General features: G+C 46.4%; 2 protein-coding genes across 3 annotated transcripts in view; one reads left to right on the top strand and one right to left on the bottom strand.

The window, feature by feature from the left end:
• Positions 1 to 10797, top strand: part of arpp21 (cAMP regulated phosphoprotein 21) — an 11137-nt gene extending 340 nt beyond the window's left edge. The window contains exons 1-19 of the mRNA XM_082970144.1: positions 1 to 71; positions 4536 to 4682; positions 4804 to 4848; positions 4996 to 5079; positions 5228 to 5400; positions 5492 to 5551; positions 5788 to 5925; positions 6116 to 6212; positions 6359 to 6457; positions 6624 to 6646; positions 6766 to 6819; positions 6954 to 7156; positions 7665 to 7757; positions 7879 to 8012; positions 8225 to 8278; positions 8396 to 8563; positions 8800 to 8887; positions 9315 to 9448; positions 10294 to 10797. The exon at positions 1 to 71 is cut by the window's left edge and continues 340 nt beyond it. Of these exons, the coding sequence (XP_082826270.1) occupies positions 4548 to 4682; positions 4804 to 4848; positions 4996 to 5079; positions 5228 to 5400; positions 5492 to 5551; positions 5788 to 5925; positions 6116 to 6212; positions 6359 to 6457; positions 6624 to 6646; positions 6766 to 6819; positions 6954 to 7156; positions 7665 to 7757; positions 7879 to 8012; positions 8225 to 8278; positions 8396 to 8563; positions 8800 to 8887; positions 9315 to 9448; positions 10294 to 10467 (1956 nt within the window). The 5' untranslated portion in view covers positions 1 to 71; positions 4536 to 4547 and the 3' untranslated portion in view covers positions 10468 to 10797. The remainder of the gene's footprint in view (positions 72 to 4535; positions 4683 to 4803; positions 4849 to 4995; positions 5080 to 5227; positions 5401 to 5491; positions 5552 to 5787; positions 5926 to 6115; positions 6213 to 6358; positions 6458 to 6623; positions 6647 to 6765; positions 6820 to 6953; positions 7157 to 7664; positions 7758 to 7878; positions 8013 to 8224; positions 8279 to 8395; positions 8564 to 8799; positions 8888 to 9314; positions 9449 to 10293) is intronic.
• Positions 10798 to 13992: 3195 nt separating this feature from the next.
• On the bottom strand, positions 13993 to 21326 carry zftraf1 (zinc finger TRAF-type and ring finger containing 1). Of its 2 annotated transcripts, none has more exons than XM_014178099.3 (6): positions 20236 to 21326; positions 19433 to 19527; positions 19138 to 19281; positions 18288 to 18508; positions 17972 to 18150; positions 13993 to 17887 (listed from the first exon to the last, which is right to left on the bottom strand). In XM_014178099.3, the coding sequence occupies exons 1-6, from the start codon at positions 20536 to 20538 to the stop codon at positions 17675 to 17677; spliced, it is 1155 nt and encodes a 384-aa protein (XP_014033574.1). In that variant the 5' UTR covers positions 20539 to 21326; the 3' UTR covers positions 13993 to 17674. The 2 variants fall into 2 exon arrangements, with proteins under 2 accessions (XP_014033574.1, XP_014033575.1); XM_014178100.3 differs by having other exon boundaries at positions 18297 to 18508.
• Between the last annotated feature and the right edge of the window lie 319 nt (positions 21327 to 21645).

The following is a 21645-nucleotide window of genomic DNA, read 5'->3' as shown; positions in this document are numbered from 1 at the left end:
GCATCTGAGGAGAGATTTGACACGGACACAGCGCTCGAGGAGCTCCTGGTTTACCAATCATCTCCCACGAGGTAAAAATAAACACACACTCACACTGTTTACTGAAGTGGCTGTTGATGTTGTTGTGGTTGATGATGATGTTGTTATTGTTGTTTATGTCGCTGTGCTATCGAGTTGTGCTGTGTCTTCGCCTTCGGGTTGTTGTCGTTTTTCTAGATAAGCTTATATCCATGGGTTAGTCATCCCCCGGCCAAATGGCTTTACCTATTTTCATACTGAGGGCTGACAGACCACATGGTCAGTCAGATGTTGTTACTAAATGTGTGCTAAATGTCCACAAACACCAGATACTGGTTTTGTCCTTGACAATTCATTTATTTGGACAAGTTTTGCTGAATGGGCCCTGTACGCAGGCTACCTTCTCGCTTTACCAGAGGAATGATTAGGTCAAACAGCAACTGAAATACGTGGTGAACTGGCAGTGAGGGTGTGTGCTCCTGTCCTCCCAGAGAGCAAAAAAGAAAGAAAAAGAGCGTGAGAGGGGGAAGTAGAGAGACAGAGAGGGAGAGAGAGGAAGACAGAGAGGGAGAGAGTTAGAGAGGGGGGGGGTAAGGAGAGAGAGGTTTAGTTGACAGCCCAATGAAGGTTGTGAGCAGGAGGTCTATAGGGGTAAAAATATCATGTGTCTTAGCTCAGCCAGGGCACAGGAATGCCACACACACACACCCTGAATAGTAGCTTGACTGGCCACTATGGTTATATCAGCTCTGTCTCAGTGGGTCAAGTGGATTCTACAGAGAAATATGATATACACATACACATACAGTGCATTCATAAAGTATTCAGACCCCTTGACTTTTTCCTCATTTTGTTACGTTACAGCCTTATTCTAAAATGGATTAAATAAATGTTTTCCCTCATCAATCTACACTCAATACCTCATAATGACAAAGGGAAAACAAGTTTTTTGAAATGTTTGCAAATGTATTACAAATAAAAAACAAATACCTTATTTACATAAGTATTCAGACCCTTTGCTATGACACTAGAAATTGAGCACAGGTGCATCCTGTTACCATTGATCATCCTGTTTTTACAACTTGATTGGAGTCCCCCTGTGGTAAATTCAATTGATTGGACATGATTTGGAAAGGCACACACCTGTCTATATAAGTTCCCACAATCAGAGCAAAAACCAAGCAATGAGGTCGAAGGAATTGTCTGTAGAGTGCCGAGACAGTATTGTGTCAAGGCACAGATCTGGGGAAGGGAACCAAAACATTTCTGCAGCATTGAAGGTCCCCAAGAACACAGTGGCCTCCATCATTCTTAAATGGGAGAAGTTTGAAACTACCAAGATTCTTCCTAGAGCTGGCTCTAGGAAGGTCTGATGAAACCAAGATTGAAGTCTTAGGCCTGAATGCCAAGTGTCACGTCTGGAGGAAACCTAGCACCATCCCTATGGTGAAGCATGGTGGTGGCCACATCATGCTGTGGGGCTGTTTTTCAGCGGCAGGGACTGGGAGACTAGTCAGGATCGAGGGAAAGATGAACGGAGCAAAGTACAGAGAGGTCCTTGATGAAAACCTGCTCCAGAGCGCTTAGGACCTCAGATTGGGGTGAAGGTTCACCTTCCTACAGGACAACAACCCTAAGCACACAGCCAAGATAACACAGGAGTGGCTTCGGGACAAGTCTGAATGTCCTTGAGTGGCCCAGCCAGAGCCCGGACTTGAACCTGATCGAACATCTCTGGAGAGACCTGAAAATAGCTGTGCAGCGACGCTCCCCATCCAACCTGACAGAGCTTGAGAGGAGCTGTAGAGAAGAATGGGAGAAACTCCCCAAACACAGGTGTCCCAGGCTTGTAGCGTCATACCCAAGAAGAATCAAGGTTGTAATTGCTGCCAAAGGTGTTTCACCAAAGTACTGAGTAAAGGGTCTGAATACTTATGTAAATGTTAATTTTTTTACATTTGCAAAAAATTCTAAAAACCTGTTTGTGCTTTGTCATTATGGAGTATTGTGTGTGTGTACACTAATGAAGAAAAAAACTATTTTAGAATAAGGCTGTAATGTAATAAAAATGTGGAAAAAGTCAAGGGGCCTGAATACTTTGAGTGCACTGTATGTACACGTGTGGCCCCCAGTCAACCATGACTCTGGTTGACCAGAGGTTAGCCCACTGCAGGTACCAAGTGTTGTTGTTGTTGTAAGGTTCCAGTCTCGGGTTGGCCGTACAGGGTCGGACACAACATTATACAGATTTTTTTACTTTTTCCCCCCAGAACTACACTGAACAAAAATATTAATGCAACATGTAGTGTTGGTCCCATGTTTCATGAGCTGAAATAAAAGATCCCCGAAATGTTCCATACAAACAAAAATCTTATTTCTCTCAAATGTTGTGCATAAATTTGTTTACGTCCCTGTTAGTGAGCATTTCTCCTTTGCCACGATAATCCATCCCCCTTACAGGTGTGGCATATCAAGAAGCTGATTAAACGGCATGATTATTACACAGGTCCACCTTGTGCTGGGGACAATAAAAGGCCACTCTAAAATGTTCACACAACAATGCCACAATTGTCTCAAGTTTTGCGGGAGCGTGCAAATGGCATGCTGACTGCAGGAATGTCCACCAGAGCTGTTGCCAGAGAATTGAATGTTCATTTCTCTACCATAAGCCGCCTCCAACATAATTTGAGAGAATTTGGCAGTTTGTCCAACCAGCCTCACAACCGCCAACCACGTGTAACCACGCCAGCCCAGGACCTCCACATCCGGCTTAGTCTGAGACCAGCCACCCGGACAGCTGATGAAACTGAGGAATATTTCTGTCTGTAATAAAGCCCTTTTGTGGGGAAAAAAACTTAGATTGGCTGGTCCTGGCTCCCAAGTGGGTGGGTCTATGCCCTCCCAGGCTCACCCATGGCTGTGCCCCTGCCCAGTCGTGAAATCCATAGATTATGGCCTAATTTATTTCAATTGACTGATTTCCTTATATGAACTGTAAGTCAGTAATAAAATTGAAATTGTTGCGTTTATATTTTTGTTCAGTATAGTTTAGTAGGCTACTCGATATGGGTGCAAAACCACTTTTTTCTGCAGGTGAAGAACTGGTAAGTAACCTTTTCTCTCCTCGGGCACAGGGGCAGTTGGATCAGCAGATGAATGATGGTGCACAGGCCTAAACACACACACACAGGTCCCTGTGTCCCGCCTCCATCTGTCACACTCCAACAAGCGTGTCACAGTTTCTGCAGTGTTCAGCTAAAACTCTCCTCTCTCTCCTCCTTAAAGCCTCCCATAAAGCTCTGTTACCACGGTGATCAGTTCAACCCAGCAGCCATATGCTCCACTCTCCTCTTCCTGCTGATTCTACACTTTCCCTACCCTCTTTTCCATCCCTCTTTTTGAGCTTTCTCTCTGATCTCTCTTTTCATCACTGTTTCTCCCCATCTTTTTCTGTATCCTTTCTCTCTCCCATCTCTCTCTGTCCATATCCCTAAATCTCTTTACCCCTCTTTCTGGATCTATATAATACACTTTCTTTGTAGCCATGGCTGTGTCCCAAATGGCACCTCTATTTCCTATGCAGTGCACTACTTTGGACCAGACACTACATAAGGAAATGGGTGCCATTTGAAACGCAGACCACGTCTGCCCAAACTATTTATTAGACAAACTGCTTTAGACTCAACATTAGTAATCATAACTCTAATAGCGTGGTATTCCATAAATAAATTACCCTTATGACACTGGTGTTACAGGCATAAGTGTCCCCTACGACCCTGTGGTGTTACAGGAATACGTGTTCCCTATGACCCTGTGGTGTTACAGGAATAAGTGTTCCCTATGACCCTGTGGTGTTACAGGAATAAGTGTCCTCTATGACCCTGTGGTGTTACAGGAATAAGTGTTCCCTATGACACTGTGGTGTTACAGGAATAAGTGTTCCCTATGACCCTGTGGTGTTACAGGAATAAGTGTTCCCTATGACCCTGTGGTGTTACAGGAATAAGTGTCCTCTATGACCCTGTGGTGTTACAGGAATAAGTGTTCCCTATGACCCTGTGGTGTTACAGGAATAAGTGTCCTCTATGACCCTGTGGTGTTACAGGAATAAGTGTTCCCTATGACACTGTGGTGTTACAGGAATAAGTGTTCCTGTCCAAGGGGTTGGAGCGCTGGCCGGAATGTGGTTTTTCCCACCAGTGGGATCAGGAGCTCAGCTCGGAATTCTGGGAATATTGCTGCCGGCAGATCGGATGATGTCTCCCACAGCTGCTGTTACTAAGAAAAGCCTAAGAATACACACGTTACGCATACACTCACTGCGCACACACATTTACTATGTACACACACGCTCATGCACACACCCTTAGACCCAACCAGGCAGCCATGGAGTGTGTTGAACAGGGGGAAGGAGGTCAGAGAGAGGCAGCATATGTAAAAGCCGTTCTATGGGATCTGCAAGTGACATTAAGTAGGTGTGTATGTTTATATCAGTAACTGATGTGTGTGTTTTGAAGTTTTCAGAGAGGATGTCTGAAGCGATCGTCCCAGAATCCTCAGGGCTGAGGTCATGTAACGAGTTATGCCCCTCCGCTCTGCCATCCTCACCCCCCCTTGCCACAGAGGATGAGTGTCACCATGACAACAGAAAGGTGGAGCAGCAGGTAAGACTTGCGACTGAATGGGGTGTTGTTATTATAGATCCGATAGGTGACATGACTGGTGGTCCCTGAGGAATGCCATGTGATGTCACTGTGTGATGATTTGTCACATTTTGTCCCACAGAAACCCGTCAGTAACCAGGGGCAACCAGCCAGGAAGAGAACCAAGGTAGAGTCTGTTTCTGTCACACACCTATGTAGAGCCATATATATCACTGTTGTGTATGTACGCTGTGTCAGACTTGATTTAGCCCCGGGTGGGCAGGGTTTGCACTTCTGAGGCTATTTCATTGGTTAATGTTGTTGCTTGTTTCAGGCCAAAGGCAGGTTGGTGAGGAGCATGGCTGTGTGTGAGGAGTCACTCCCACCATCCTCTCCTGACACCACCCAAGATAGCCAGGTAACACACACTCACACACACACAAAACACGCACGCACAACACACACACAGACACAAAACATGCGCACAACACACACACATACAACACACACACATACAACACACATGCACAACACACACACACATCATGTGATGTTTGATGTTTTAGAGCTCTGTTGAAGTCACCATGCTGCCAGGTTGCCATGACAACGAGGAGGAAGAGCAGAGCAAAGAGCCAAACGTGCCCACGCTAATTATCTCAGACACCAGTCAGGAATACACAGACTCTACAGGGATTGACCTGCACCAGTTTATCATCACCACCCTGAACAGCAACCCCAGGTACAAACAACTCTGTGTGTGTGTGTGTAACTGCTTAGCTGGCAATGATGTCATGGTAATAATATGACGTCATGGTGTTGTCATCTTTCAGGGACAGGATGATGCTGTTGAAGCTGGAGCAGGACATGATCGACTTCATCACAGACAACGGGTATGTGTGTGTGTGTGTGTGTGTGTGTGTGTGTGTGTGTGTGTGTGTGTGTGTGTGTGTGTGTGTGTGTGTGTGTGTGTGTGTGTGTGTGTGTGTGTGTGTGTGTGTGTGTGTGTGTGTGTGTGTGTGTGTGGCCATCATTTTTTTTTTATGCAAATATTATTTACTGTATTTACTTCAATGTGTTGTCTAAGCAGGACTGTCATCCCCTCCCATCTTCTCTCTCTCTCTCTCAGTCCCTATAAGAAATTCCCTCACATGTCTTCCTACCATCGTATGTTGGTCCACCGGGTAGCAGCCTACTTTGGCATGGAACACAATGTGGACCAGACTGGCAAATCTGTCATCATCAATAGCACCAGTAACACACGCATGTAGGTAACTCTCTCTTCTCTGTGGTATATCAGTACGCTTGCAACAACAGGATCGTGGGTTTGATTCCCGCTGGGGACACCCATACAATAACGTGTGTCCTCACTACTATAAGTCGCTTTGGACATAAACGTGTCTGCTAAAGGACATATTATTGTTGTTGTATTATTCTATATTTCTGTATGTGTGTAGACCAGAGCAGAGGTTTATGGACTATGTCCAGGAGGAGAGAGGAGAGGAGACTCAGTGGAGAACCATACTGAAGAGAGACAACGCAGAAGACAACCAGGTACGTAGCTCTCTCGCTCTGTCTTGTCTTGTCTTGTCTGTCTGTCATGTAAGCATTATATAAGCTTGCATATTTGGACAGCTTTTAGAGGTCCTTGTCAGAGTTCCAGATTTTCAGATGTTGTGTTCTTATCCTGCCCCCACCAGGCGAGGCTCCACCCACTCCGCGAGGAGAGGCGGAGCAAATCAATGGAAGAGAGAGAGGAGGAGTACCAGAGAGCTAGAGAAAGGATATTCAACCAGGAGGTACACACACACACACACACACACACACACACACACACACACACACACACACACACACATACACACACACACACACACACACACACACACACACACACACACACACACACACACACACTCTCTCTCTCTCTCTCTCATATCTTATTCTTTCTTCTGTCTTCCACAGCCTGCCTGTCCCCAGGAGACCAGGTAATATTGTTTTTATGTTAGACGTAAATAAAGTTGGGTTGACGTTTTTTTTTTATGTTCCTCAATGGACGGTTGTAATAACATTGTGATGAATAACTGATTGTGTGTTGTTATTGCAGGTCTATAGAGGATGGTAGCCCCCATGCTGCGACCCAGAGAAGGCAGCTCTTTAGGTGAGTGTGCTCTCGACTGGTGGCCGAGTGGTACTGAATCTTGACCGTACCAGTAGCGTTTAGCTGAACACACTACCGGGCCTTTAATGACCAGTTTACATTCTAAATCAGTTGCTGGTCTGTGTGTCCTTCAGGGGTACCAGGGGTAACTCGGGCTCAAGCCGACAGAGCAGCACGGAGACTGACTACAGTCGCTATAGTAACTGGAGCAGCACTGACTCCGGTCGCTATAGCAACGACCCCCGACCCTGGAGCAGCACAGACTCAGACTCTGCCTATCAGAGGCCAAACCCCACCCCCAAGGCCCGACCAGCCAATCACAGCTGGGACGCACGAGGTAGAGAAGACAATCTAATTTAATTGAACTACGATCCTGATCCTTTTCCATGTGCTTTAATGTCTACCTGCTCTCTATTTCTCCCTTCTCTCCCTTTACCTCCTTCTCTCCTCCTCTCTCCCTTTACCTCCTCATCTGTACTTTAATGTCTACCTTCTCTCTATTTCTCCCTTCTCTCCCTTTACCTCCTTCTCTCCTCCTCTCTCCCTTTACCTCCTCATCTGTACTTTAATGTCTACCTTCTCTCTATTTCTCCCTTCTCTCCCTTTACCTCCTTCTCTCCTCCTCTCTCCCTTTACCTCCTCATCTGTACTTTAATGTCTACCTTCTCTCTATTTCTCCCTTCTCTCCCTTTACCTCCTTCTCTCCTCCTCTCTCCTCTCTCCCTTTCCCACCTTCTCTCCTCCTCTCTCCTCTCTCCCTTTCCCACCTTCTCTCCTCCTCTCTCCCTTTCCTACCTTCTCTCCTCCTCATCTGTCATCTGTCTCTCCGTATCTCTCTCTCCTAGATGACCATGCCCCCACCACAGGCTCCAACTACCTCACGGTGCCCATGGAGAACGGGATTCCACCAGGAAGTATATTACTGAACCCACATACAGGTACACACACACACATACATACATACACACATACATACATGCACACATACATACATACATACACACATACATGTATATGTGAAAAGGGAATTGTGAGTTTAACCTTGACCTCTAACCCCAGGCCAGCCCTTCTTGAACCCAGACGGAACTCCTGCCATCTACAACCCCCCCGACCCCCAGCAGCCAACAAGAAGCCAGCCTCAGCAGCAGGCCCCTCTGCCGCAGCAGCCAATGGCTGGCCACACAGTCCCTCAGGTACAACACTGATTGCACAGTAACCAAATAGAATTTGCATACAAATACAATAATCTACCTATTCATTAGTTATACTAAATGTATAAACAGTTCTGGCCACACAACCCGATTGGCCAAATTGTGTTCCAGCCGTGTCAATAATAGCAATAAACGGAGCCCGTTTTTGTAATAGAAGACTGGCAATAACAACGCTTTCTCTCTCTTTCTCTCAGGTGGTTCAATATTCATCCGTCTCTTACCCTCCCCAGCAGTTGCAATACTCTCCGGTACTAAGTTTGTTCATGCATGTTTGTTTTTGTGGATATAACAGTGTATGCATGAACAGTATAAATGTATTGTGTCTGTCTGCGTGTCTTTGTTAACGTGCTCTCTGTGGTCCTCAGAGCGAGGACCTGTCGTCCCAGTTTGGTCACATGACTGTGAGCTGTCAGCCATTGGGGGAAACTCCGTCTCTATACCCTCCCTTAGCCTCTCCCACACAGAGTTATGTCTATACGGCCCCTCCCCCTCCTCACAACCCCCCCAGCTACTGCCAACCCCCTCCAACTCAGGTAGGAATAACACAACACAGTCACAATAGAATGGTAGAATAGGACCATGTAGGTAGGAATAACACAACACAGTCACAATAGAATGGTAGAATAGTACCATGTAGGTAGGAATAACACAACACAGTCACAATAGAATGGTAGAATAGGACCATGTAGGTAGGAATAACACAACACAGTCACAATAGAATGGTAGAATAGGACCATGTGTTGACTTGATGTTGAACTCTGTACTGTAGGTACCTGTGTATTACTACTCTACCACTCAGTATCCTACCTCAGCACCCCAAAGACCTGCCACACCTACCCAGGCCATACAGCCTACAGGTACGTGTGTGTGTGTGTGTGTGTGTGTGTGTGTGTGTGTGTGTGTGTGTGTGTGTGTGTGTGTGTGTGTGTGTGTGTGTGTGTGTGTGTGTGTGTGTGTGTGTGTGTGTGTGTGTGTGTGTGTGTGTGTGTGTGTGTGTGTGTGTGTGTGTGTGTGTGTGTGTGTGTGTGTGTGTGTGTGTGTGTGTGGGCAGTAGGGAGGGGGCCGATACACTGTAAGAGATGTAGTCTGAGGTCTCACAGTGAACCGGTCTCTTTTCCTGCTGCTTCTACTCTACAGAGAGATTCTGATTTGCTGCTAGTCCTCCATTTGTCAGATATTACAGCAAATGATACAGCTTTGAATTAGCTTTAAACAAACAAGCAATTGATTGATGTTTTATGAATAATCTGCTGGGCGTTTATCTGTCTCTGTGTGTATTTGTAGGTTACTCTCCTGTCGTAGCCAATCAGCAGCAGAGCTACCAGGGGATGATGGGTTTGCAGCTGCCTCAGAGCCAAGCCCAAAGATTGCTGGGTTCTTATCCACCTGGCTCCTCCCACCCATGTGGTGTAACACAGGTAACTATGACAACCACAGTGTCATATACTTAGTGGCCATTCCTGTTCACAGAAATGGTGAGCTCCTACAGTGAGTCACGTAGCCGTGGCTTGCTATATAAAGCAGGCAGACAGGCATCGAAGCATTCAGTTACTGTTTGACTGAACGTTAGAATGGGCAAAACGAGTGACCCAAGTGATTTTGAGCATGGAATGATCGTCGGTGCCAGACATCCGGTCAGCGGCAGTCCTGTGGGCGAAAACAGCTCCTTGATGAGAGTACAACAGTGGTGTGTAAAACGGCACCTCGAAACGCACAACTTGTCAGACCTTGTCACGGATTGCCTATTGCAGCAGACGACCACACCAGGTTCTACTCCTATCAGATAACAACAAGAAGAGGCTCCAGTGGGCACGCCAACACCAACTGGACAATTGAGGAGTGGAAAAACATTGCCTGGTTCAACGAATCCCGGTTTCTGTTGCGTCATGCCGATGGCAGAGTCAGGATTTGGCGTAAGCAGCATGAGTCCATGGCCCCATCCTGCCTGGTGACAACGGTACAGGCTGGTGGCGGTGATGTAATGTTGTGGGGAATGTAAAATGTATGCACACATGACTGTAAGTCGCTTTGGATAAAAGTGTCTGCTAAATGGAATATATTATACCAAATGAGCAACATTTCCATGCCTTGAAGAATTCCGGCTGTTCTGGAGGCAAAGGGGGGTCCGACCTGGTACTAGATGGGTGTACCTAATAAACTGGCCCCAGTAATTCCTCAGTGTTGAATTAAAGTTACAGTGTTGTCAGGCTACTAATAAAATCTGTGCCTAAATTGAATCTCTCCCTCTCTCTTTCTCCCGCAGGGTGGTGTGGGGGTATCGTACCCCCAGACTGGTCTCATGTCGCAGGGTGAGGGGGGTTACTGCTGCATGGTATCTCCAACCTGTCCCCCTGGTCCCATACCCCCTCTACACACCGGCTGCCATGCCTCCAGCTGTAGCAACATCAGCAGCCAGGGGTGGGCGGGCAAATACTGACACACGCGCCCCCACCCAACCTAAACTTACATAACCCCCACACATATATACACTTGACCTCCCTTCCCCCCCACCTCTACTTGCACAACCCCACTGGACTGTGTTCAGATTGAGATGCAACCAGTGTTCAAACTGTTACACACACACACAGTATACCACAGGCAATGTATTGTGCCAAAGCTGTATCAGAGGTACTGTACTGATTTAAAAGCATAATTGATATACTCCAGTTGAGTTTTGTATGGATATGAAATGATTCTATATATGTATTGTAGTGTTTGAGCAGAATAAACTGATGTGGCTGATTTGACAGGTCACCTTTCTAACGGCTGTGGTCTCTTTCACATTGAGTATTTGATCAGATTTTCTAATCTACACTCTGCTGACATTGTTACCATTGTGATACAATCAATTATTAAATTGTTGAATGGATGTTTTTTATTTATTTTTACATTTGATAGATCCAGAATGTAATTCACAGAGAGCAATCTATAACAATAGTCCTACACTTATTAAAATATAAAATGCATCATGTAAAAGATCTCAGATATTTTCCATATATCTCTCAAATTTTGTGCACACATTTATTCACAATTGCATTTTATTGATGCCAATTTGAGATCTTGAGGCCCATTTTCGTGCCATTCATCCGCAGCATCACCTCATTTTTTAGCATGATAATGCACAGCCCCATGTCACAAGGATTTATAAACAATTCCTGGAAGCTGAAAATGTCCCAGTTCTTCCATGGCCCGCATACTCACCAGACATGTCACCCGTTGAGCATGTTTGGGATGCTCAGGATTGACTTGTACGACAGCGTCTTTCAGTTCCTGCCAATATGAAGCAACTTCACAGCTGTTGAAGAGGAGGGGGACAACATTCCACAGGCCACAGCCTGATCAACTCTATGCGAAGAAGATGTGTCGCGCTGCATGAGGCAAATGGTGGTCTCACCAGATACTGACTGGTTTTCTGATATACGCCCCTACCTTTTAAGGTATCTGTGACCAACAGATGCATATCTGTATTTCCAGTCATGAAATCCCTAGATTAGGGCCTAATGCATTTATTTCAATTGATGGATTTCCTTATGAATTAACTCAGTGAAATTGATGCATGTTGGGTTTATATATATATTTCAGTATATTTACACCTTCTCTTGTGGTCCTGTCTCCAAAGTCTTGTCTTCACTCTTAAGGGTCAGTCGAGGAGTTAGTGGTTGGGGGACAGTAGGCTCTGTACATCTGTAGTAGATGAGGACACCCACTACCATAACCACTGCTGTCTCTTTTGCAGAAAGGAAAAGAGTGATGTAAGGTTTTAAAAAAGACAAAACCACTCTAAGACATTTCGTATGTGGCAATTTTTTTGTTCACCCTTTCTGATCAGTATCTAGCTGTCTTTCTCTCCCTCACTCACTTTCATGGTCTCCATCACTAACTCTCTCTCTCACCACACACAAACCTTTACTGATGCAACATGGTCAATGATGAGACAAACACAAATTGATAAAACACACACACGTTCTGCCTGGCTTCTGTCAGTGCGGGGGAGACACCTCACAACTCCCCTCCCCCCCCGTCTTTCAAAATGCAAAGGGATGTGAGCTGTCTGCTTGGCAATTTTGCTTCATGGCACCCTACAGGTGGCCAGTCGGCATTGGTGAGTATAGGCCAGGAAGTGACCCAGGAACACAAACACTGCCATCTATTTCCATAAAAGGACATAATACACATCACAGTATTGAAGTAAGCAAAGCAAAACTTAGTATACGTGACCGACCAAAGGGGTTATCATCCTCACTCGAATCCCACCGCACCTTCTCCGCTATGCAATCTGGTTTCAGAGCTGGTCATGGGTGCACCTCAGCCACGCTCAAGGTCCTAAACGATATCGTAACCGCCATCGATAAGAAACAATACTGTGCTGCCGTATTCATTGACCTGGCCAAGGCTTTCGACTCTTGTCAATCACCACATCCTCATCGGCAGACTCAATAGCCTTGGTTTCTCAAATGATTGCCTCACCTGGTTCACCAACTACTTCTCTGATAGAGTTCAAGGTGTCAAATCGGAGGGCCTGTTGTCCGGGCCTCTGGCAGTCTCTATGGGGGTGCCACAGGGTTCAATTCTTGGGCCGACTCTTTTCTCTGTATACATCAATGATATCGCTCTTGCTGCTGGTGATTCTCTGATCCACCTCTACGCAGACGACACCATTCTGTATACTTCTGGCCCTTCTTTGGACACTGTGTTAACAACCCTCCAGACGAGCAACAATGCCATACAACACTCCTTCCGTGGCCTCCAACTGCTCTTAAATACAAGTAAAACTAAGTGCATGCTCTTCAACCGATCGCTGCCCATGTCTGCCCACCCGTCCAGCATCACTACTCTGGACGGTTCTGACTTAGAATATGTGGACAACTACAAATACCTAGGTGTCTGGTTAGACTGTAAACTCTCCTTCCAGACTCACATTAAACATCTCCAATCCAAAACTAAATCTAGAATCGGCTTCCTATTTCGCAACAAAGCCTCCTTCACTCATCCTGCCAAACATACCCTCATAAAACTGACCATCCTACCGATCCTTGACTTCAGCGATGTCATTTACAAAATAGCCTCCAACACTCTACTCAATAAACTGGATGTAGTCCATCACAGTGCCATCCGTTTTGTCACCAAAGCCCCATATACTACCCACCACTGCGACCTGTACGCTCTCGTCACCAAACCCACTGGCTCCAGGTCATCTACAAGATCCTGCTAGGTAAAGTCCCCACTTATCTCCGCTCACTGGTCACCATAGCAGCACCCACCTGTAGCACGCGCTCCAGCAGGTATATCTCTCTGGTCACCCCCAAAGCCAATTCCTCATTTGGCAATCTCTCCTTCCAGTTCTCTGCTGCCAATGACTGGAACGAACTACAAAAATCTCTGAAACTGGAAACACATCTCCCTCACTAGCTTTAAGCACCAGCTGTCAGAGCAGCTCACATATCACTGCACCTGTACATAGCCCATCTATAATTTAGCCCAAACAACTACCTCTTCCCCTACTGTATTTATTTATTTTGTTCCTTTGCAACCCCATTATTTCTATTTCTACTTTGCACTTTCTTCCACTGCAAATCTACCATTCCAGTGTTTTACTTGCTATATTGTATTTACTTTGCCACCATGGCCTTTTTTGCCTTTACCTCCCTTATCTCACCTCATTTGCTCACATTGTATATAGACTTATTTTTCTACTGTATTATTGACTGTATGTTTGTTTTACTCCATGTGTAACTCTGTGTTGTTGTATGTGTCGAACTGCTTTGCTTTATCTTGGCCAGGTCGCAATTGTAAATGAGAACTTGTTCTCAACTTGCCTACCTGGTTAAATAAAGGTGAAATAAATAAAATTAAATTGTGACTGGTTTCATCAGTTAACAATTTGGATAACTCTCACACACGCGCAAGCACACACACACACACACAAACACGCACGCACGCACGCACTCACAGGAGGAATGTATTTTTCAGTTTCCATGATCTTTAATAAAAAGGCAGCCATAGTGAGATGAGTCAGTGAGTCTATTGGTATAGAGACAAAAAGCATTAAAACACAGAATACAAGACCTAGATAGGCCTGGAGGTGAGACAGATCTATAGAAATACTCAACCTAGATAGATCTGTCTCTACTCCTGACCTATCACAGTAGATTCTACTTTTAGTAACGTCAATCGTCATCATAGCGTCATTCAAGTAAGTCTAACGCTCTAAACACGTCGCCATAGTAATGCACTCACACACACTGCCCCAAAGGGGAGAACCCTTTAGAACCAGAGTCATGGTCTAGTCCTCAAGGTTGAGCTGGTGGACCGTTCAGGTTATATTTTCCCTCTCTCTGAGATTAACCACCCTCCCATCGCCAATAACCTTATCTGAGACTTGAAGACTTGGGGTACCTCCCCAAGCTAATGCCTACACTTCAGCTCAGAGGACCAACACAGTCTCGTGGCACACAGACAAACTGGGTTCAAACCCAGTCTGTCACACTAGCTGGGCTTCCCCTCTCTCAGAGCAAGCTGGGGTTCTCCAATTCTAGCAGGTCTCTAGTACAGACCAACCAGAGCAGAGGGAGGAGTCCACATGTGTGCAAGTGTGTTTATAGGGATGTGTTCACTTGGGCCCAAAATGTATCTGTCCACACACACACACACACACACACACACACACACACACACACCGAACTAAAAAGGAAAAATTCACAGGTATTTCAATATTCAGGGTTAAAAGGAAATATGAATTGGTATAAGTTAGCTTATAACGTTAATATATAAATCACAACTAATGTTTAAAGGGCTAACTAAAAAGGAGCATGCAGAACAACTCTCCATCTTGGCTCTGGTCTTGGCTGCTCTCAGATACAAAATGAACACCTGTCCTTAACACACAGACTAGGAGCAGGTCAGGGAGCAAGTGAGTGTGTGTGCGTGCATACAGGTGGCTCAAAGACACACACCCTTTACCTCTCCATTGGACAGACTAACTGAGTGGTCAACAGAATTCAAAACTCACATTCACATCTTTGGAACACGCGCACACACACAAACAAACACACTCGCGCACACGCACACACACGGACAGGGACACACACACACACACACACACACACAATCCTGCTTTAGTTGGTACAATGCATTCGGAAAGTATTCAGACCCCTTGATTTTTTTAAACATTTTGTTATGTCCTTATTCTAAAATGGATTAATTGAAAAAATGTCCTCATCAATCTACAAACAATACCCCAAAATGACAAAACTGAAAACAGGTTTTTTAAATGTTTGCATTTTTTTTTTTATAATACCTTATTACATAAATATTCAGACCCTTTGCTATGAGACTCAAAATTGAGCTCAGGTGCATCCTGTTTCCATTGACCATCCTTGAGATGTTTCTACAACTTGATTGGAGTCCACCTGTGGTAAATTCAATTGATTGGACATGATTTGGAAAGGCACACACCTGTCTATATAAGTTCCCACAGTTCACAGTGCATGTCAGAGCAAAAACCAAGCCATGAGGTCAAAGGAATTGTCCGTAGAGCTCCGAGACAGGGTTGTGACGAGGCACAGATCTGGGGAAGGGAACCAAAACATTTCTGCAACATTGAAGGTCTCCAAGAACACAGTGGCCTCCATCATTCTTAAATGGAAGAAGTTTGGAACCACCAAGACTCTTCCTAGAGCTGGCCGCCCAGCCAAACAGAGCAATCTGGGGAGAAGGGCCTTGTTCAGGGAGGTGACCAAGAACCCGATGGTCACTCTGACAGAGCTCCAGAGTTCCTCTGTGGAGATGGGAGAACCTTCCAGAAGGACAACCATCTCTGCAGCACTCCACCGATCAGGCATTTATGGTAGAGTGGTCAGACAGAAGCCACTGCTCATGAAAAGGCACATAACAGCCCATTTGCCTAAAGGACTCAGACCTTGAGAAACAAGATTCTCTGGTCCGATGAAACCAAAATTGAACTCTTTGGCCTGAATGCCAAGAGTCACATCTGGAGGAAACTTGGCACCATCAGTGGCAGGGATTGGGAGATTAGTCAGGATCGAGGGAAAGATGAACAGAGCAAAGTACAGAGAGAGATCCTTGATGAAAACCTGCTCCAGAGCTTCAGATGATCTGCAGAGAACGGGGAGAAACTCCCCAAATACAGAAGTATGTGCCATACTTGTAGCATCATACCTAAGAAGTCTCAAGGCTGTAATCGCTGCCAAAGGTGCTTCAACAAAGTACTGAGTAAAGGGTCTGAATACTTATGTAAATGTGCTATTTCAGTTTTTATTTATAATACATTTTCTAAAATTTATAAACATGTTTTTGCTTTGTCATTATGGGGTATTGTGTGTAGAATAATTATTTTACAATAAGGCAGTAAAGTAACAAAATGTAGAAAGGAGTCTGAATACTTTCTGAATGCACAGTATGTGCTACCTTAGGCTCAGGTGTCACCACCGAGTCCATAGCAACAACACCCTCTCTCCCCTAGCAACATCCCTGTCTCCATAGGAACAACCATGTCAGTCTCTACAGACGAATTCCCCTGGCAACACCACCTTGTCTTCATAGCAACAATGAAAGCACCCCAAGTTAGGGTTATCCAACTCCCAGAAGTATTTCAGCCAGTGGTGTGTGTGTGTGTCTGTGTAAAGAGGTATCAGTGGTGTGTGTGTGTGTGTGTGTGTGTGTGTGTGTGTGTGTGTGTGTGTGTGAAAGAGGTATCAGTGGTGTGTGTGTGTGTGTGTGTGTGTGTGTGTGTGTGTGTGTGTGTGTAAAGAGGTATCAGTGGTGTGTGTGTGTGTGTGTGTGTGTGTGTGTGTGTGTGTGTGTGTGTGTGTAAAGTGGTATCAGTGGTGTGTGTGTGTGTAAAGAGGTATCAGTGGTGTGTGTGTGTGTATAAAGTGGTATCAGTGGTGTGTGTGTGTGTATAAAGTGGTATCAGTGGTGTGTGTGTGTGTGTGTGTGTGTGTGTGTGTGTGTGTGTGTGTAAAGAGGTATCAGTGGTGTGTGTGTGTGTGTAAAGAGGTATCAGTGGTGTGTGTGTGTGTAAAGAGGTATCAGTGGTGTGTGTGTGTGTAAAGAGGTATCAGTGGTGTGTGTGTGTGTGTGTGTAAAGAGGTATCAGTGGTGTGTGTGTGTGTGTGTGTAAAGAGGTATCAGTGGTGTGTGTGTGTGTGTGTGTGTGTGTGTGTGTGTATAAAGTGGTATCAGTGGTGTGTGTGTGTGTGTGTGTGTGTGTGTGTGTGTGTGTGTGTATAAAGTGGTATCAGTGGTGTGTGTGTGTATAAAGTGGTGTGTGTGTGTGTGTGTGATAAAGTGGTGTGTGTGTGTGTGTATAAAGAGGTATCAGTGTGTGTGTGTGTGTGTGTGTGTGTGTGTGTGTGTGTGTGTGTGTATAAAGAGGTATCAGTGTGTGTGTGTGTGTGTGTGTGTGTGTGTGTGTGTGTGTGTGTGTGTGTGTGTGTGTGTGTGAAAGAGGTATCAGTGGTTCAGTGGTGTATCACTTTAATCTCAAACTTCAGGGGGTGAACAAGCTCTCTCTCCTTTCGTTCTCCTTCCTCTACCCCTCTCTCGGTCTTCTCTCCCCCCTTCCTCTACCCCTCTCTCGGTCCTCTCTTCTCCTCTCTCAGTCCTCCCCCCCCTCCCCCCGTCTATTTCTGGATCTGGAAGATGAAGAGTCGAAGGTTGATGTTCTTGGCTGCCAGTAGTTTGTTACACTCCACAGAGTCGGTGATGGGCAGAGGGACGTAGTCTGTCTCGTTGGTGTCGTTGCTGAACGCGTGGTGGTGGATCACAGGCTTGATCCTCACGTCATCGTACGGACCTTTCAACAGCAGGAAGGAACACTCTATAGCGGAGTTCACCTACAGAAAGGAGGAGGGTTAGCGAGAGAGAGTGTGTGTGAGTATGTCAGTGAGTGTGTGCGCATAAGTTCAGTGATTGTGTACCTTGCTCTTGAGGATGAGCTGGAAGGAAAGGGTGCGTTTGCAGGAGAGGTTAGGGTTGCGTTCAGAGTCGTTGACCCTGGCCTTCAGAACCCAGGTTTGGTTCAACACGGTGAAACGAGGAGTCTCATAGTACAGACGGGTTATAAAGTCATCTGTGCGGTACGGCCTGAACTGGACCTCTGCGCAGGGGAGAGGGAGGGGAGGAATGAATTAGAGAGGTCCATGTTTTCTATGTGTTTGACTGGTCCTTCAAGACGGATAGGAACGATTGTCCTGGTAGTCAGTTACTGTGTGTAAGACAGTGCGTACTGTGTACCTAGCCTACCTGTGAAGCCAATCTTCTCGTAACAGAGCAGGGAGAATATAGAGTTGTAAAGGGTTAGTTCTCTGCTGTGGCTCTGGTCCATCTCCCCCAGGATGCCCATCAGCTCTGTGCCAGTCTTGGTGGGGTGGCAGCACTCCTCCTCGTGGGCCGGCAGCTCGTGGAACGGCCCCTTCCACGGGCAGCCAATCCGCTTGTACTTACACTGTGTCACCCTGGCAACATATCAGGTGGGAGTTTAGGGCCAATCATAAGCAGGAATAAGACCATAAGCAAATTCATTTTGTGTCTCTCTATCAGCCAGTCCCAAATTGGTTCCTACCCTTGCCCCTTGGTCCAACCCCTAGTTTCTACAGATCTGTAAGGTGGAAGGAATATGGTACAATCTCCACCACTGCACTGCTTATACCCATCACCCTATAGATCTACAAACATGGAGGGGTTAGGGCCGAGGGGGAGGGGTAAGAAGTGATTTGGGACCGGCTGTATAATTTCTGCTGGTTCTGTCAGTAACACCTGCATCAGGGTGGTCTGATCGTCATAACAACAACAGAACAGGCACCCACACACACCCTGGAATCAGTTTGGTCAGTAAGTAGATCAGCTGTTTTCTTTTCAGAAGAGCAGCAAGTCATATTTTCCCAGTCCCCCCGCCCGCCCTCCCTCCCCAAGGCCTAGGCAAATCACGTTTCTGTGTGTGTGTTTGTGAGAGGAGGGGAGGGGAGGGGGGGATTGGGTAAGGGGTAGGGTTTAGGTAAAATAGGATTTTGAATGGAAATACATTTTAGGTCCCCACGAGGATAGAAAAACAGAGTGTGTGTGTGTATACCAATGAGTTGTGTACCTGTCTTGGCACTCCTCTCTCTGGTGCCTCTCTAGGCTAGAGCGAGGGAACTGTTTGAGACAGAAGGGGCAGTCTGTGGGCAGCTCACTCACTGCCTTCTCTACAGCCAGGTTCCTACAACACAGGGACTTACTGATCTCACACCTAAAGGGAGAGGGGGGGGGGGTAATCAATCCACCAGTCAATCTAATTATATTTCTATAGAGACACGGTTCCTGATCTCACACTTAAAACAGTCACGTAAATCAGTCAATCACTCAATTCAACTGGATTTATAAACTGTGTGTGTACAGACCTGCAGTTAGGACACGTGGCCTGTTCTTCTTTCAGACGAGAGTCGGCCAGCAGGTGGATAAAACAGCCAGCACACATCAGGTGACCGTTGGTGCACTATAGAACAGAGAGGAAAGGGTTAATGTAGGTGTGTCCATACTGTGGATAGTCCTCTTTATAAATCAGTGTTCATACGCTGTACAGAAATGCATAGTATAGAGAAACACACAGGTGTGTGTATGTTTGTGAATGGCCATCTTTTCAAACCAGTGATTGGGGGTGGGGAGAGCAGGTGTTAGAGGGCATACTACTCAGTACCAAACCACAGTAATGACACGGGTGTAAACTGGGTGTGGCAGGCAGTTCATTCAGTGCTACATGCTGATGTGTTGGGGTTTGCCTATTCCTAACTCCTAGGGGTCAGCCTGGGATACACACATCTTATCTGTTCATGTCTTGTTGTTGGCTAATCTGAATAGAATCGGCAGCCATTTCAGACACCTAGCCATCCAGATGATTTATAGATCAGATAATCTCTCTGCACTGCGCTGAGCTCTGGCTAACCCTCCTTACCGAGTTAACGTAGCTGCTAGGCTGCGGCCCTGGGCCCTACAACTCTTCGCCTATCGTTACAGTCCATGACAGGTGGTGCTCAGTAGGCCTACAAACTGTCTTCAACCCCCACTTCTTGCCCGACAGCCTAGTTAGCTAGCTAACAGACATGTTAGTTAGGCTTACTTCATACGAAGTTAGCTAGCTGGCTAGCATTGACAAGAGGGCCAAAGTCAGTAGGCCAGTGACAGGCGTGTTTGTGACAGTATTTACCTGATAAACGGAGGCTTTGGGCAGGTCTAGGCATACAGTGCAGCACAGGACTGAATACAGCCTCTCTTCCAGCTTTCCCGACTCTCCCTCCGGCAGTCTCATCCGCTTCTTGGGCGGCGGCTCGTCCGGATCTGACTCGGGACCGAGCCCCTCTCCTCTCCGGATGCTCACCTCCTCCTGCATAGACGGCCCCCCGACGACTGCCTCCAGGGCTGTCCCCACCGCCACAACCCCCAGGCCGCCTGAGGAGGAGCCTGGAGCGGCCGCGACGCCCACCTCCCCCCGCTCTTCCACCGAGGACATGGTGGGTGGTGGTGATTGCCAGGCGTTAGCTAACTACCCGTCACCAGAATGTTACCTAGCTGGCAGGTTTAACTTCACAGGCTAGCCAAGGGAAAACCAGGCCACCCAGCTAAGGGTGAGTTGTCTAGATAGCTTGCCTGTTTGTAGCCAATGTTACGCAATAACGCGCTTGGAATTTAGATACCCGAACCCTCGCGTAACGTTCTGGAATATCCTAAATTATTTGATGGTCGTTTTATGTAGATGGATATTTAGCGATGTTGGCAGATAAGCGAAATTCAGCTAGCTACTAGGCTATAGGTATCAAGCTCACAAAACCCTCCAGTTCTCTCCGCTGTCTAGCTATAACAAAACACCCCGTCAGATGTTTTTGTGGTGTTCATTCTCTTTCATTTGCAGTGCCAGCGCGTGAGCGGACGTTCAGCGAATGCCCGGTTCGTCAGATCGGTTAATGTCTTTTCCCCTGTGCCAGCTCACTATCTACCGGTCCCCGGAAAGTGTCAGTTTTGGAAAAAGCAGAGATATGTTCAGACAGTTCGCTGGGACTACTCTCTAACTACACAGCCATCTTTGTTTTTCTCCTGTCCGGACGGTCGCCTCCTCTCCCCGACTTCACTACCCCCTAGCTCGGCGCTAAGTATTTCCGATCCTTACTGGTGTTACTCAGCCAAGGTCACACAAAAAACTAAGCCCGAGTTTCGGAGAAACTGTCAATATTTTGCCAGTAGCAGTTATGGCCTTTCTTGCCAGTCGCGGATTGGCTATCAGTGGAATGTTTTGTTGTATCAGATGACTTGGGGGGGGGGGGGGGGGGGGGAAAGAGTGTGGATGCGCATGCGTAGTGGCTGTCTGCAGGGTCAGCGTGGTAGGACCAATGACTGAATATACTGGTAGGATGGATTTAATGGAGCACGTCACCTCACCAACAGGGCGTCACCTTCCTGGACACAGCCAGAAATGACCAGACACATCATGCTACCAGAAAACCCCTGGTTGACCCTGCCCCTGCACAATATACACTGTACAAATCATGAAGAACACCTTGTAATATTGAGTTGTACTTGTACCCCTCCTTTTGCCCTCAGAACAGCCTCAATTTGTTGGGGC

Source organism: Salmo salar, chromosome 27, assembly GCF_965601325.2.
Source record: "Salmo salar chromosome 27, fSalSal1, whole genome shotgun sequence".
Taxonomy (NCBI): domain Eukaryota; kingdom Metazoa; phylum Chordata; class Actinopteri; order Salmoniformes; family Salmonidae; genus Salmo; species Salmo salar.
Note: the sequence above shows the minus strand (reverse complement) of the source record. Positions and strands in the feature narration are given on the sequence as shown.